Raw genomic sequence first — 16,677 nt, 5'->3', positions numbered from 1 at the left:
AATAGTTCATCTCCTAAAGTAGTCCTAAATAGGCAGCAGTAGATATACACAGAAGGGACCTGACTTTATACTTTCTGAACATCCTGTCTTGGGAAAAGGTGTATTAGATATCTACACATACATAATTTCTGAAAGATTCAGGTGAACATCTCGTATTCTAACTGATCAAACTCTTCCAAAAACTGAAGACCTAAACAAACTCAAATATTAATACTTGCATAACCACAGCACCTGCCCAAATTCTTCTCTGTATTTTTACATCTTCTATTTCATATGAAGAGTAGACAAACACTTTAATACTAGAATACAGTTTGATTCTACTGTACTCTAACAGGTCTTTTTGATTACAATTAACAATTGAGCCACTCAGAAAAGGTAAACCAAACTTCTGGGTTTGTTGGTTTGGGATTTTCTAATCAAAAACCCAATTAGGTTGGAAAAGACCTCTGAGATCACTGAGTCCAACCTATGACCAAACACCACTTGCAAACCAGACAATGGCATTGAGGGTCATGTCCAGTCTTTCCTTAAACATCTCCATGTATAGTTACTCCACCACTACCCTGGGCAGCCTACTCCAATATTTAATCACCCGTTTTGTGAGGAATTTTTTTTTCTCGTGTCCAAGCTAAACCTCCCCTGGCACAGCTTAAGACTGTATCCTTTTGTCCTGTCACTTGTTGCCTGGGAGAAGAGACTGGCCCCCGCCTGGCTACACCGTCCTTTCGGGCAGTTGTAGAGAGCCATAAGGTCCCCCTCTGAGCCTCCTTTTCTCCAGGCTAGACACCTCCATCTCCTTCAGCCAGCCCTCACAGGACTTGTGCTCCAGACCCTTCACCAGCTTCATTGTCCTTCTGTGGACACACTCCAGCACCTCAGTGTCTTTCCTGAACTGAGGGGCCCAGAACTGGACGTGGTTAATTTGTTAAGCTAATGTGCTTTGAAAATCAAAACTTGGATGCAGTCTTTCTACCTGCAGATTAATGATATTTAAGTTTCCAGTTCAGGCCAGGACAGTGAAAAGTTATGTGGTCCTGTTAGGAAAAGAATTCTCTACAGGTTGCATTTTGAAAATTAGAACGATTTTGCTACTTAATGTCTCTGACATTTACTGATATTAATAAATGCCAACTATAAAAAAGCTTACATGGAGAAAGATGATATTCTGGACTGCTTGAATGGTCAAACAAATGTTTTCAGAAGTGTTAATTGCACCATTCATCTCAATAGGATTCTGGTGCTAAGGCTGAACAGTGATGGCCTTTCTAATTTCCTCACAACTGATCAAAGCAGGCAAGAGAAAAAAAATGCTGTTAAATTTTTTTTACAAGATCTTGATAAAAGCTCATCTAGCCAAGACAAGTGGATGGTATTTTGGAAAGTATTGCAAAGTCTGATCTGCTTTCCCTTCTGTTCAAATGCATTTTCTCCCTGTAAATGAAGAGTATGCATGTGTCAGTGCCAGCCTTGACATTCTAGCAAGGAAAACAATTATTAGAATTCAAGTAACTCAATATTCTTCAATGCCAAAATTCTTTTGTGTTGATGACTAAGTAGAGAAATGTGGTGGGTTGGTACTGGCAGGACACAAGGAGCCCACCACAGCTGCTCTATTACTCCCCTCCTCAGCTGGGAAGGGGGAGAAAAAGATATAATGAAAGGCTTGTGGGTTGCAATCAGGACAGGGAGGAATCACTCAACAATTACTGCAAGATACAAAGCAGACTTGATTTGGGGAAATCAGTTTAATTTACTACAAAACACATCAGAGCAGGATTATGAGAAAAGAACCTGCAATCTTAATATACCTTCCCCTCATACCTCCCCTCTTCCCGGACTTAATTTTACTCCTGATTTTCTCTACCTCCTTCCTCATGAGCAGTACTGAGGGATGGGGAATGGGGGCTGTGGAAGACTTCATCATGTTTTCTCTGCTGCATCTTCCTCAGGGTTCCTCACTCTCTTCCCCTGTTCCAGGATGGAGTTCCTGCCATGGAAGACAGTTCTCTGTGAATTTCTTCAGTGAGAATCTTTCCAATGGGCTGCAGTTGTTGACAAACTTCTCCAGCAGGAGCTCCTCCTGGGGACTGCCAACAAACCTGCTCCATAAGAACCTCCTTCCCCTCCTTCTCTGACCTTGGTGTCTACAGGGCTGTTACTCTCACATATTCTCACTCCTCTCTCCAGCTGTAATTGCTCTTGCACAGTTACTTTTCCCTTTTTAACTAATTATGTTATTCCAGAGGTGCTACCCCAACAGTGTTTTCATATGTCTGCCCATAGTAATCCTCAAGGGGAACTGGTGCAACAGAAAATAGATTACCTCTCACATTGACTTTACCTCTATAATCTGATCAAGGGTCAGTTCTGAAGCTCTTATTGAATTTCTGTGCTGGATAAAGATGATTGAAGTCTTGAATATGCAAGAAAAAGAGACACTGCACTGCACTATTCTAGAAGCTGCTGTTTTTAAGCTGGTGAGCATTCCTTTGGTCAGAAATCTCAGCTGTACAACTCTGACTCAGAACCTCCTTGGAATCCAGAAGAAATATTCATCTTCTAACTGGGTTAGTAGTTACATTTTAAGAACCTGGGCAGCAGATTCTAGTCCCTCTAGAACATACATCTGCTGACTTTAAAATGTCAGGATGGAGATTATGATGGATAAAAGCAGTGCAAGTGGGAGACATATTTTTACATCCAATGTGTGCTGGAGGATGTTAAATCTCACTTTTTTCCCTAGCTCAGTGCTATAGCTGTGTCTCAGATGTTTAAGAAGATGAACGTTCATTCAATCAAGCTTATTAGTTTATTTTGTTCAGGTATGGTCAGTGAGCCATTAAGGGAGAGAAGTGAAAGGAGAAGAACACACAATCCTGAAGTTCTACACTGTCTCATTAGTGATTAGGCTAATCGCGAATAAGTGATTAGGATTTCTCCAGGAAACAGGACAGGTGAACACACACCCGTGTCCTGCTCTTTTAGAGTGAGAAATGTTGAAAGAGTCATGGTGAAAGCTGCAGACAGGGTAATCAGAAAAGTGGCTAGATACAACTGATTGATATACTACATAAATGTGGAGTGTTCATGAAAGGCATATTCATGTTTTAAAAGAATTGTCTTCATGTCAGAATGAAGGCATGAGGTATTCTGTTCTTTGATGGAGTTTTCTTTGTTCCTGGTATGGAGTGCTAACATAAAACTTCAGTGCTTCCACAAGCGCTCAAGAACTCAAGAAGCCAATCTAATTTTTTATACCCTCATGTCAGTAAAAAAGCTCTGATGGGCTTTACCTAGAAGTGCTGGAGGTACTAGATGAACAACACCAGCAGCATGGAAAAAGACACATAACAGTCCCAGCCAGCCTGGGAATCCTAGGATATTTTTGTCTTCTGCAATGTTTTTCTTCCTTTCTTAGAGCTTTTATCCATAATTTTTATTCTGATTCTTTGGTTTTCTGTTTAGAATTTACCTTTGCCTGTCCTCTTAGAATTGTTTTGCTCTCAGATCATACTGCCTATAAGGAACTCTGCAATTAATAATCAAAAGGCACTACATTTAACTTTCATGTTCACCAAGTCAAAGGCCAGCATGCATCATTATTTCATCTCTCAAAAGTTTCCAAAATGTGTGGTAGAATAAAATTTTAAAAAACCTCTAATGAAAGCAGATGATGTCCATGTGATTAAAGTGACCAATAGCTGTCATATTTAGGGGCAGTGGTGGTTATGCTACTGCACTTTGTAGGCCATTGGGCCAAAGCATTTTGCTGTTTCAGGAGATTATTCTGATCACATGTTGAGTACTGAGATGCACAAGTACACTTTTTTTCATTCTACTCCAAAGTTCTTGCTCTTTGATTCCTATTGCTCAATTAGTAAGCTCAGAGTTTGCTTTGGCATAAGCATGGAGTGCTGGCTTTTAGAATGACTGGAGTTATTTGATCTGTATCTTTGTAGCCCCTGTCATGTTTCTAATTTACCCTAAAAAGAAGGCTCAGTTTCTTTTAGCCTGAAGTAGAGATCAGCGCCCACAAGCAGCCCCCTTGAGACACCAGCTAGGGTATTAGTATGCAGAGCTTTTTCACAGCAGAGCTATATTGTAGTTTTGTATGTGTGGATATGAGAAAATCAATATACTCATTATAATCTTCAAAGCAGTGGAAAACTATAGATGCACGAACAATGGAAAACAAAGCTAGTATTATTCTAACAAGCATGTACCTGGTGGAATGGAGAGGTTTGTGTCAGTCTGGTATTGTTCATTTTCATTCTAACTCTGAATCTTATAGACGTGTTTTATTAAGCTAATACTATCACATCTTAAACAAATGAATATATTTCATTGTATGGACAAGAAGTGCTAGTAATTGAGTGTGGCAAAATGTGGCAGCAGAAGAACCTTCTGCATGGAGCTTTGCAATAAATTCACCCATTCAGGGCCTTGCTTTTGCACCACCTGGAGGCTGTAGGCTTCGCTGAAATTAACCTCTCCAAACTCTAAGAAATGCCATTTTTCACTTATGTCTATTGAGACAGCCTAGTGTCTTGATGCTATATAGCACCAAAACTCGTTCCACTGGGATTCCCTTTTGATGCTTGTGCCTGTTGTCACCACAAATAATGCTTTACAGTAACTCAGCATAAATTTGCCAATAAGCAAGTCCTAAATTAAGGTCCTCTTCTATTCTTGCCCCCCCCCCCCCGGCATTCTTCCTGACAGCAAACTCTTGTGCTGTTGTTTGAATGTCAAACTGTTCTTACCTCCAAGATGAGCTCACCTGACTTGACTGTTACTTATGGATTTTTGGGTGGGTTTTTTTTTAGTTTGGACAAATCATGCAAGGTGACCCTATAGTGAAGTCTACAGGATTACTGTCAGTTCTGTAAAAAGAGTGTGTTTGAAGCTGCACTACCATTTACTTGGTGTCATGGGTTAGATGTCAGAACTAGGAACTCGGCTTTCGTTTCTATGTCAAACAAGGTTTTGGTGATACTAACTAAATCTTTATCATATGCTCTACTGTCATAACCTAAAAGATAAAGTTGAAGCTACCTACAGCACTGAGAAATGCTGGGTTGATAGAAGTGATTCTTGGCTAGACACTATCATAGAAGAACCGGTGACATGCAGGTTGCTACCAATTCCTACCACCTTCTGCCATGAAGCATCCAGCGTCGCCTTTCAGGGATCTCTTACTGTTTCTCTTCAAATGGGAATCACTTTTGTTCAACTTAAAACACATACTGCTAAAAATTGTTTTGCAGTTTTAACCAGGTCCTTGATTACCCATTTATCTTGCCTGACAGTCTAGAACTAAGAAACCAATATGAAGGATTATCACACTTCACAGTCAAGGAGGTGCCACCAGAAAGGATCTATGACTTTGAGTGCTACAAGTTGTTATCTTGTTGTAGATAAGCTGAGACTGTTAATTCTTGTTGATAATGTTTATAATTGCCTAGAAATTAATAAAACACAGTTTAAACATCTAGTTTCTGGAGAAAAAGGAAACTTTTCTTATATGACTTCTCAACCACCACTTGCCACCAATAATATGTTTAGAAAAGGAAGATCAAATTCTGAACCGAGCTCATAACATTTGCATCTAATCATGATCCATTAGAGCTGGGGTGGCAGAGGGAAGAGAGGAAAGAAGACAATCATCTGCAGAAGTTTCTCTAGCTTGACAATTAGAGAAGAAGCTGCAGACTAGCCAGAACTAGAAGCTGCACAATTAATTACCAAGGTCTGCAAAGCTTCATCTCTTCCCAGGAGACAAGCTGAGCTGAAAGTTTCCAGTTGTTCTGTCAAGCACAGAGTGCCCTTGCCTCTTGTTTGATCCTTCTCCATGTTCCTGGCTCACTGCTGGAGAGAGCAGCCTCCAAACAAAAGCTGTGTCACCTGCCCACCACTCTGCAGCACTTGTCAGTCTCATTTTAAGTGATGGTATAGCTCAGCATCCCTACTAAATGTTGTTATGGTGACCGTGGGAACCTAACGCTGAGCACTGCATCTGTCTGCTTCTCTACTGCTAATGATCCTGCTGTGTACAACTTCAAAAGGAACGGAACCAATGGGCTGTTTTTAAAAACCTGGATAGTCAAAGAGGCCAGGGACTACAAAACTGTCCTTCTATTAAAAAATTCATGCTTGAGTTTGATCCCAGGTAGAGGAAGGGGGGGGTAGATAAATCTCTTGGTACATCTCTATAGCTAGCTCCTTTGTTTATTTAGGGCCTGATCATGCTCCTGCAGAAGATGGCAAAAATGCCCCATGTGAGCAGACTCCAGTGGGGCCCACAGCTGGTACAGCAGCTTGGAGAATGAGCTGATCAGTGCCATGGTCTGAAGCTAAGTGTGTGTGTGCAGACACATATACTTTATTGGGAAAGCAGTAACAGAGGGTAAGAACATGTGCATGCTGGCATATACCTGGGCAGTTTCATATTGCAGAATTGCACAATTCTCGGGGGACATTTTCCTATCATCCCTTCAGCTCTTTGTGCCTTTTGCTTAACACTAGCAACAAATGAATCTATGTAGGTAAGTAACTTAAAACCAAATAAAATCAACAGTTGCTTAGGAAAGGTATAGAGATGAAGTGTGGGTTTAACAAAGAAGTTTGTTAAACTCAAGTAAAAAATATAATAGATCAGTTAACCATATAATGGTTACCTTTTTATCCTCAGCCACAGCCACATGAGAGGTCTTACTTATCTCCTTTATATCACAGGCTCTTTCTGTAAATCAGATTAGTTGGTGTCTCACTGATCTTTCCACTGTATATTTGCTTGTCTTGTTGGTGTGTGTCAAGCAATACCACAACACAGATGGCATGAGATGCAAACCCCTGCAGTAAGATGGATCTCAGGTGGTAAGTGGGAGCTCTGCAGCCATCCTGCCCATTCTAGAATAAGGTAAGAGAGGGAAGGCTGAACTTTTTAAAAAATGGCATGCTGATAATTGTTACCACTGGTGGACAACTATGGGTCCTCTTGTATGATGCTCAGATATTTGGATTCTATATTAATGAATTCTCAAGGATGTTCACAATTTTTTCATCCCAAAATTTTCTTTTTCTGCTTTTGAGTAGTGGGAGGAGGTGCTGGTTTTTTTCTTGGTGTTTTTTACTTTTCCCTTGTGATTTGGCTGCTTCTGTTTTGTCATTTTGATGACTGCCTCACTCATGTGCCTGCCTGAGTTCAAGAGGCATTGGGACAATGCTCTCAGGGACATGGTGTGATTCTTGGGGATGGTGCTGTGCAGGGCCAGGAGTGGGACTTTGACGATCCTTGTGGGTCCCTTCCGACTCAATATATTCTATGATTCCACGTGGTGAAATTGGAGCCATGGAAGCAGGCAAGCAGTGCTCCTCCTAACACCCCCCTGCATTGCAGGCTGCATGGAAATCTCTTTTGTGCTTCATTTGTATCTTTAGAAAATGTCACCAAAGAACCTTTTCAAAAGTTAGTGCTACAAACTGCATTTCTGAAGGCTATGACACAGGTAACACTCTGCAGCCCTGAGCCGGCTCATAGGCCATAGAGCTGATGAGCATCCATGGGTAAAGCATGAGAACCAAGAGTAATTAAATTTTATCAGATGAAATGATAACTCTGGAGGGGGGTGAAAAAAGCATTCATACTGAACCAGAGAATGGACACTCAGAAAAAGGAAAACAAGTCATTACACAAGCTCCAGGATTTATTTCCTTTCAATCTTGTTTGACAACTAAAATGTAATAAAATGGAAAAAGCAAGGAGGCTGCAAGTAAAAAGGTAGCTATTGCCTAATGCAATACAAAACATTAAATGGTATAATAGCAGCAACAGTGGCAGCACTTCCCTCAAAATCTAATATTGAGTCTGTGTTTTTACTGGCGTGATTTTGGCCAAGCACATGAAATAGCTGCTGCCAGTGAGCAATGGAGATTGATGTCTCTGCTGTGGAGAAGAGATGGACAAGACTGAATTCATGCTTTGACGTGTGTGTCCTGCTACTTCCATAATGCTGATGGAGGCTGCAGCAAACACACCTAAGCAAAGCACTTCACTGTTTTGGGATGGAAAACTGCTGTTGGTAAATTGCATGTTTGTTGCATATCTCTTCAAAGTCATGAGCAGAGCTGAATATTTTTGCTGATTTTTTTTTTAATTTGGCTGTTAAAATCAGGCTTAAAAAATGGCTTCTGTACATTACTTACAGACAATACAATATCCCTGCTTGTGTATAATATTGAGGAATATTATACCAGGTAAAGCAGAGAACATCCACAACTACTGGAGGAGGGAGAGAAGGGAGCCTGACTTGGGTCTGCAAGGACAAGGTCGTTTTTTATGGACTAATGCAGCCAAAGTGAACTTGAGGCATGGAACAGCATGGCCACCTCAATAACTGCATTGTGTGGGTGGGCTTTTGTCTTGAATGGTATCATAGTAACTGAGAATTCAGCTGGTGGGAGTAGAAGGCACAAAAAAAGGCTCTTTTATATATGACAACTAAAGGAATAAATACAATTTTTTTCCCTAGGTGATGTCAAAAGACAGGCTAAAATGTGTTGTGATGAGTATTTGTTTTGTTTTAGTAGAGAAATATATTTACGGTTACAAGACATTAATTTTAGTAGTAGCTGAGGGTTAAAACCCTAGTTATAAGTGTGTATGAGTACTGGAGTATTGCAAAACACTATCTGTAGCTCAGTGTTCAGGCAGTAACAATGGCTGTATTTTAAAGAGGCTGTTTTATTTCCTTTTCTATGTTTATAAAAATGCATTCAAGGCAATATAAAAATCCCATGTGAGATACAAAGGGTGAAAATTACATCTTCATTGCACAGTAAAGCATAAAAAGTTGCTGGTTTTCAACTTTTTAATGTGTGAAATTTCAACTGCAGGAGGACAATAAAAAAAATTATTATTTATTTCTCCTTTTTAGCTATTTGATACAACTAAAATTTTTATTTCTGGCAGGCATTAAAAAATCCATTTAGGGAGGTTTGCAATATCCTTGTTTTCTCTATTTACTACAGATTCTAAATGTCAAGGCTAACATTTTTATTTATCTCTATGGCCAAATAATTAAAAAACTCACAGCAACATGAAGAAGATTGTGGGAGAGAAATATTCTTACAGGTCCTCAGTCTCACACAGCACTGTCATTTCCTGAAGTGCCCTGGAGTTCTATATCCTAGGAAAAGTTGTAAATTTTGTCTCTGGATTACTCCTTCAAGGACAATATTTGTATTGCAAGAAATTTGAGTGTCCCTTTTCTAATGAAGATATGTAACCATAATGTAATCTCTTCCTTAACTACATGTAAGGTTTTAGTTTGCCTTCCTAATATTTATCATGTTGTAAATATGGCTCAATTTTTCTTTGAATTTTCTCACATTCTCCTAATTTTACTTGAATAGGAGTTTTGCATGCGCAAGCAAAAGAAAACCTTTATACAAGGAAAACCTTTAGCTCAAAACCAATAAAGGTAGCCTAGAAAAAGGAATATAAAAATACGCTTTAGAAGAAACTTTACCAAGAGAGGAACACAAGGTTCTATGAACTTTTAAGACATTTTTATGTGCTTAGCTTAAGCAAAAACACAAGAAGTTAAAATATTTGCAATAAAATTTTCTTTTAGTCACATTTCTTTTGAAAATACACAAAAATTTTGATCACAAAAATCATGCCACTCTTCACAATGAGAGCCTACCTGTGAATTCAGAGAATAGACATGGGAAGCAACTCTGCTAAGCTGGTGAAGTTTTACCAGTATGAAGTAGATTAATTGAGCTTAGAGGATACCTGTGCCATAAATTTTAATGACTTGAAACTAGTGTGCTTCTGTTGAAAAATGCAGCTGCTTGTGTCTACATACAAAAACGCTATTTCCATCTAGGCGACCAGAGGTAAAGAATGTTTTAACTACCCGGGACATTCACTTTTCATATATAAGTAAATAACCTAAACAGTGTTTCCAAAGCAGGCTGTTGTGTATTAGAATTACAATGCAATTTACTTGACAATAAAATGTTCTATAGTTATTGTGCCACAGATGAATGATTTTAAACAACAATGATGTCATTAATCTTGATCTTGTGGTGTTTTGATAAGCATGATTATGTACACATGCTTTCCATCCACTTTGTGCATGTCTTTCTGAGCTGTATGTGCTTATACAGCCCATGAGGCAATAAGTTAAAGTGGTGTGGAGTGTCTGTATCGATTATTGTAAATGAAAGTTTACCTTTGGACCATCAAGTGATGCTAGCATATGTCCAGCTACCAAAAAAGAGAAAAATAACAACTAAAACACAAAAACCCAGCTAGAGGACATTAGCGCATGTGTCTTTTTCAAAACTAAGCTTTGGTATCTAGCTTTCCAATCAGCATGCGCAGCAAAATAAAACCTGGTGCATTGAGCTGCATATGGAGAAACCATTCACATAGTGCAGTAAGCAGCTCTAGCATGAATAGGCTGGAGGGAATTCTGGACAGTTCAGGACTACAGCTTTTGCAAGGTCATCTTCTCCTGACTCAACCTTTAAGAATATGATTTAAAAGCTTTCTGACTTTCCTCAGCAAATGGCCTTTGGCAGGATTAGACTGCGCTGCTGCCAATCCAGCTCAATACCAAGCATGTTAATGAGGTGTCTTGGCCTTTTTATTAATTCTACAAGCAGGGTAGTCCATTCAGCAGCGACTGAGAAAGTTTAATCAAATAATCTCATTGTTCCAAATTTATCACCACAATAAAAGAATCTACTAAGGAAATACAAGATGAAAGAACTCATTTTTAATGCTGTATCATTTTCCACTAAGAAGCAGTGCAGCCTTGAGGCTCACAGCAGTGCTAACATCCGTGTCTCTGTGGGCATGCAGTGTATAGGGGTGTTGCAATCTGCAGGAGGGACCTGCATAGCAAATTGTCTGTCCCTGGTTCTTATTATTGCTCTCACTAACAATTTATACTGTTAACAGATTTACTTTTTCTAATTAAGTCTTTTGATTTCAAAAAACATCCAGAAAAAAGTGTAGTGAGATACAGTCTTTATCCATGACATGATGAAATCTATCCATTGTAGGTGATAAAAGGTGAAGAAAGAGCACATTTTGCATATTGTGGAGAGAAGTGAGGTCTGAGTTGGTGTAACAGAATAGTTATAGTAGCTTCCAAAATTAATTCCAGATCTGGAAAAATAAGTAGGGTTAACTTAAAAATAGAACTTAAAATGCACACATGGAAGTAAGCGGCTTTGCCCCACGCTTTAGAACCATATGGCAAAAGCGTAATGCTTTTTTGATCTTCTATGCTTATAGATCAAAAATTCAGCTGTGGGGTTTTTAATGTTTCAGACACGTGCAGCTTCAAACAGCTGCCATTAATTTTATAAAGTAAAAATTGCCTGTCAAATCAGTTTCCAAGTGTTCCTTTCTCTTCAGAAATCTCTCCTGCTGAGAAATCTGTGCAGTTCAAGGCTAGTGACACATTTTTTTGCATCAAAAATATTCAACTTTAAAAACACCTTAAAAACTAGAAAACAACCCAGGAGTTTATCTGGAGGGTGAGAATTATTGGGTTTTGCTTGGGGCTAGCACAACTTCCAGATAAGCAACTTAAAACATAACCTGAATATTGTGCTCCAGTTCACTAAAGTTACTTCCCTCCCTGAGCACAAATCCAATAAAAGTTTTCTTTCACGTTCTTTCTGGAGTCCTTTATCCTCTTTCCCGTATCTTTCCCCCTCTTCCTCACTCCCTGGTTGTTTGGCTCGCCTCTCAGCAAACTCATGGGACAAGGATAAGCTAGGACTCACGCACAGATAAATACAGAAAACTTACAGTACCAGTATCTAGCCTTTCCTTAACCTTAACAGGTTTTGTAGCATGTTACTTCTAGCACAAATAACTTGAAATGGCAGAACATGAAGGGATATCAAAGCTATTTAGCACACCGATGGACTTTGAAACTGAAGCCTCTGGCGTGTCTCAAAATATGGGATAATGAAGAGGTCTGCTGTTCTGTAATCTCTCACTAACATCTCCTACAGTCCTTTTGGGGCTCTTGTTGGAGGAAGGAAACATTACTGTTTTTCTGCTTTTTGCATTTCAGTTTTTGATTTGAACTGGGAAGAGAGGCACCAGCAGGGCTCGTATGCCACTAAGACATGGTAAGTTGCTCTAATTTGTTTCTGCACTTCTCATCTAACAGTGGATATCAAAACAAAAAATAGGTCTATTTTCCATTCCAAATATAAAGGAATTCTATTTTCCACTGTGTCTGTTGAAGAAAGAAAGTGAACAGTTTATATTCAACCACTTCAAAGCAGCAGATTAAAATCAGCTTTCTATAAGGCAGCATACCTCCCAGGAACTGGGACACTAACTCTGTATGGCCCTTCCTAACTATAACAGGCAGCTACATTGTGATTTCCAGAGCTTTCCAGTTGCTTTCAGCAAGGTGTCATGACAAAAATTGTGACACTTATTTGGTTTTGCCATGCATTGCAGGGGGATCAGAGGAATGGGAGAGCTCATGTGACAAATTTGCTTCCACTTGTCTTAAATTCATCTGACTGCTCTCTCAAGCACAGCATTGGTTTCTCTACTTGAGAGAGCAAGGGTGATTCTGTCAAAGGTGGTCAGGCTGATTTTTGCTTCTCATTCAGTCTTCATTTGGCCATTCTCTGCCTGCTGTATCAGTTTTTCTTGGTTTGCTGGGTTTATTTCAACCATTTCAAGATGGTATTTGATACTTAGAAACATGAATGTAAGCAAATATCTAGGATGGACTAGAAAGTTTCTGATTTATTTTGTAGTCGTTGCTGATTCAAAGTATTTTGTATGTGAAATGAATTATGCTCGAAATTGCATTCCTATTCAATCTGAACATGCTACAATTAGTCCCATTGATAGAGCTGGAGTCATTTGGGTTATGTAGTGACGTTATATTCATGTGGATGTCAAATTTGACCCCAGCTAGAGAAAATTAATAGCTTTGCCATACAGCATTTCCATACATTATATAGGACTTTTATCATGTACATTGTATTTCTGTCCAACACCCAAAAACCCTTGGGGCAGGAACATCTGATTAATGGCTTGGGCTTACACCTTCAGTGCTAAACATAGAAATATTAAGAAGCAGGACTATGCATCAACTACAGACTATTCGGTGAGAAGGGCACTTGCTTAAGTCTCTCCTTTCTCAAGGAGGGAGGTAAATTGTCTTCTAAAGACTCAGGTCCCAGGGCTGATTTTTATGAACTGGAGAAGAAGAAACACATCAACTTCATGCTGTTGTTTATGCAGTAGTGATTATTTTGTTGCCCAATGAAACATTGTTGCTATCTTAGTCTAGTACGTCACAGAATCTTTTAAATGTAAAACTGTTATCTTGGGGTGGGGGTTGGGAGAAATAAAAAAATGCACTCACCTATCTCATGAAATTAGTAGTATTTTGATAAATGTAAAACTCCATCCCAGAGAATCTTCTGGCAAGCTAGTATTGATGGGAGGTGAGAATAAATGCAGTTTAAATTACATTTTCCTTTGATATGGCATCACACTGTAGACAACATAATGCTAATATATCTTAATGGCTGTGCCTTTTAAGAGCTGAATATCAGTCAAGCATATAACTTTATGCTGTCTGGAAAAACATAAAAAGGAGTATCTAACAGGACAGAATAAGGCACCACACTCTAGAATAATTACTTATTGTTCCCTTGCTATAGAGCTCTGCCTTTTAAAAAAATACAGTTTCCTAACTTTTCTGTGTTTGAATGATTGCAGGAGTTTTACTAAAGTAATAAACTCTCACTAATAAAAGGTTCAGAAAAGCTGTTTACAGTGGCTCGCTTGGTGTTGCATATCATTTTTCCCACTATTCCTTAAGTAGGTATATTCTGCTTAGCAATTTTTTTTTCTTACACTTTGTAGAACTGCTAGTATACTGCAACATTTTCTTCTCCTCGTATTCAAAATCCTAAACAGCTCCATAAATCTACAAATTCCAAGTCATGTGGAATCTCATAATTTTTGCTTTAATGTCCTTTGCCATGTTGTAACATTTCAGTTTTAGCTACAATGCTTGAATGTAATTAAAATAATATACATGAGAATTTTTACTTGCATGTCTCCAGCAATTTTTAAAGAAACATCATCTACATCAAGGTTTGATAAGATCCTAAGAGGTAGCGGTTGGTAGATGTTGCATCTTACAACAATTTTGAAAGGTCATATTTATTAAACGTTTCACTGAACTTTAAGATGTTCCCTCCCATGCATTTTTTTCCTCTCTCACAAGATGCATGCTCACTTCAAGTTTGGCAGTGCTGCCACCCAAGCTGTCCAAAGTCACTTGCCTGCATGACAGGAGAAACACCCATCCGTCATTTCATTTACGCCTTGGGATGGCAGCAGCCAGGGAGGAATAAAACAGCTGAAAAAATGTTATTGGATCGAAGAATAAGATGGTTCTGGCATATTAAAATGGATATGTGTGTAATAGGGTCTCTGACTTCCACAGCTACTCTCTGGTGCTATAGAAGATGGGCAGCTAAACATACCAGTGATGGAGGCAAAATTTCTAGCAGGGTTGAACCAGCCTCCGCTAGTTTGCACGAGCCCGTGCCAAGAGGCAGATGAATGCTCAGCAGGTGTCAGTCACTATTGGCTGGTTAACAGTGTTCAGCTTGCTTCATTATTAGAACCTTTGCTGGCTCTGAGACTATGGTTTTTTTCTGGACCTATAATTATGGAGGAATTTTACACTAGATACAGGTAGTATTACAGGAAATTCTCAGAATAAATCCTATCCTTGTCCATCACTTAAAGCCAGAGATAGCATGGACTTTGCACACCGAATAATGCTGGTCCAGTGATGGCTTTTGGAGGCCTGACTGAAATGATTAATCCCATTCCTGCCCTAAATGCCCTAAAGAGACTTAAAGCAAGACAGTGATCAGTATACTTAGATTTAGTGAGCATTGTGTTTTTATCCCCTCATCTTAACCAAAATCATCCTTCTGCACTGATTTGTGTACCCTGCAAGGAGCTCTGTCATTGCTGGCAGGCAGCATCAAACACCTGCACAATTACTCTCTGTTTGCACTATTGGACCACTGCTGTTCACCTGTAGTGGATTTTGGAACTGGCTTCCTCAGCAGCAAACATTTTTCCCCTTCGCAGGCTCAAAATAAGGGTTGAAGAGGAAATAAATTTAGTGCATTATTCAATACATGTGTATTTAACATGATAATTAGCTTGATTTTCATCTGCTGGGTATTTGTTTTACTTTTCCTTTCTGATCATGGTGCAGTGATGCTGTAATGTTCCCTTCAGTGACAGTGAAAGATTGCATTTAACTGATCCATTTCACTTCCACATTTGATGCCTCAGTGGTTTAATGTTCCAGGTAAACTGAGCTTGTGCAGTGGTGAAAGGTAACAACCTTTTCTCCTTGGACTTGATTTTTTTTTCCCACCCCAAATATATATGGAAACATATATACAAAACACTCTTCAACTATCTCTACTTCTAGGTGATCAAATTTTGCCCAAGAATCTATTATCAGATTTTAATCCTATTTATTTGTGAATAAATTCTTTGTATAAACATCTATGCTAACATGTTCATTTAAGCTTAACTGCATGTTTGCCACTTAAGTTAGGTGGTGTGTTAAAAAAAAATTAAAAAGTAAAGGTGAGTTGATAGAAGGCTGTGTGGCTCTGAAACTGCCTCGGCGGCCTTACGGGGGTAACCAGGTGGGTGTCCTGGTTGGATGGGGTCCACGGTCACTTCAGAGCCGGCCCTGCTCGGGCTGTCAGGCCCCCCCGCGCTGTACCGAGCTGGTCGCCACCGAACAGAGGTGGGAACGGCGGGGCCGGGCGGGGCCGGGCGGGGCCGGGCGGGGCCGGGCGGGGCCGGGCGGGGCCGGGCGGGGCCGGGCGGGCGCGCCCAGGAAGGTGAGGCCGCCCCGGGAGGTGAGGCCGCCCCGCCCCGCCCGAGGGCCGCTTGTGGCGGCGGCGGGCCCGGGGGCTCCCCCTGCCGGCGGCCGGCGGGAGCGCGCGGGGTGGGGGGCGCGGAGCGCGCCCTGCCCTGCCCGGCCCCCGCCGCCGGCGCTCCGCAGGCGGCAGCGGCTCGCAGACGGCAGCGCTGGCCCGCCCGTCTCCGTCCTTCCATCCCTGCCTGCCTCTCTCCCTGCCTGCCTCTCCCGCCGGGGCCAGCGCCAGCCCGGGGACCCTCTGCCACGGGGCGCCGCCTCCCCCGCTCGCTCCTTCCCTTCCTTTCCGCCTCTTACCCGGCCGGTGAGAGCCGCCGGCTCGCCCCGCCGGGAAGCCTGGGCGCCCCCCAGCCATCGCTGCTGCTCCCCATGGGGATCCGGGAGTTCCCCAACGGCTCCGCGCGGGGCAAAGCCGCCACGCTGTGAGTACCGCCGGGGGCCGGGCGGGTGGGCCGGGGGCACGGGGACACCCCACACCGCCCCACCTCGCCTTACCCTGGTCGGCGGCGGCGCCGCCCGTTCCCGGGGGTCGCTCCGGTGGAGGGCGGCGAGGAAAGTTGTGGGCGCCGCGGGTCCGGGCGGGCTCCGCTGCCGGCAGGGGTCCCGCCGTCCGCCGCCAACTTCACCCGGGGCCGGCGGGGGGCGGTGGCGCTGGCAGCGCGGCCCCGGGCTGACG

General features: G+C 41.4%; 1 protein-coding gene and 1 long non-coding RNA gene across 2 annotated transcripts in view; one reads left to right on the top strand and one right to left on the bottom strand.

Moving 5' to 3' along the window:
- Positions 1–1,413: 1,413 nt before the first annotated feature.
- On the bottom strand, positions 1,414–16,670 carry LOC116440921. Its single transcript, XR_004238803.1, has 3 exons — positions 16,497–16,670; positions 13,431–13,496; positions 1,414–1,987 (listed from the first exon to the last, which is right to left on the bottom strand). It is a non-coding gene; the product is annotated as an uncharacterized LOC116440921 (long non-coding RNA).
- Positions 16,135–16,677, top strand: part of SLC35F3 (solute carrier family 35 member F3) — a 167,874-nt gene continuing 167,331 nt past the window's right edge. The window contains exon 1 of the mRNA XM_032102292.1: positions 16,135–16,423. Within this exon, the coding sequence (XP_031958183.1) occupies positions 16,371–16,423 (53 nt within the window). The 5' untranslated portion in view covers positions 16,135–16,370. The remainder of the gene's footprint in view (positions 16,424–16,677) is intronic.

The sequence above is a fragment of the Corvus moneduloides genome, chromosome 3 (assembly GCF_009650955.1).
Source record: "Corvus moneduloides isolate bCorMon1 chromosome 3, bCorMon1.pri, whole genome shotgun sequence".
NCBI classification, from domain to species: Eukaryota; Metazoa; Chordata; class Aves; order Passeriformes; family Corvidae; genus Corvus; species Corvus moneduloides.
Note: the sequence above shows the minus strand (reverse complement) of the source record. Positions and strands in the feature narration are given on the sequence as shown.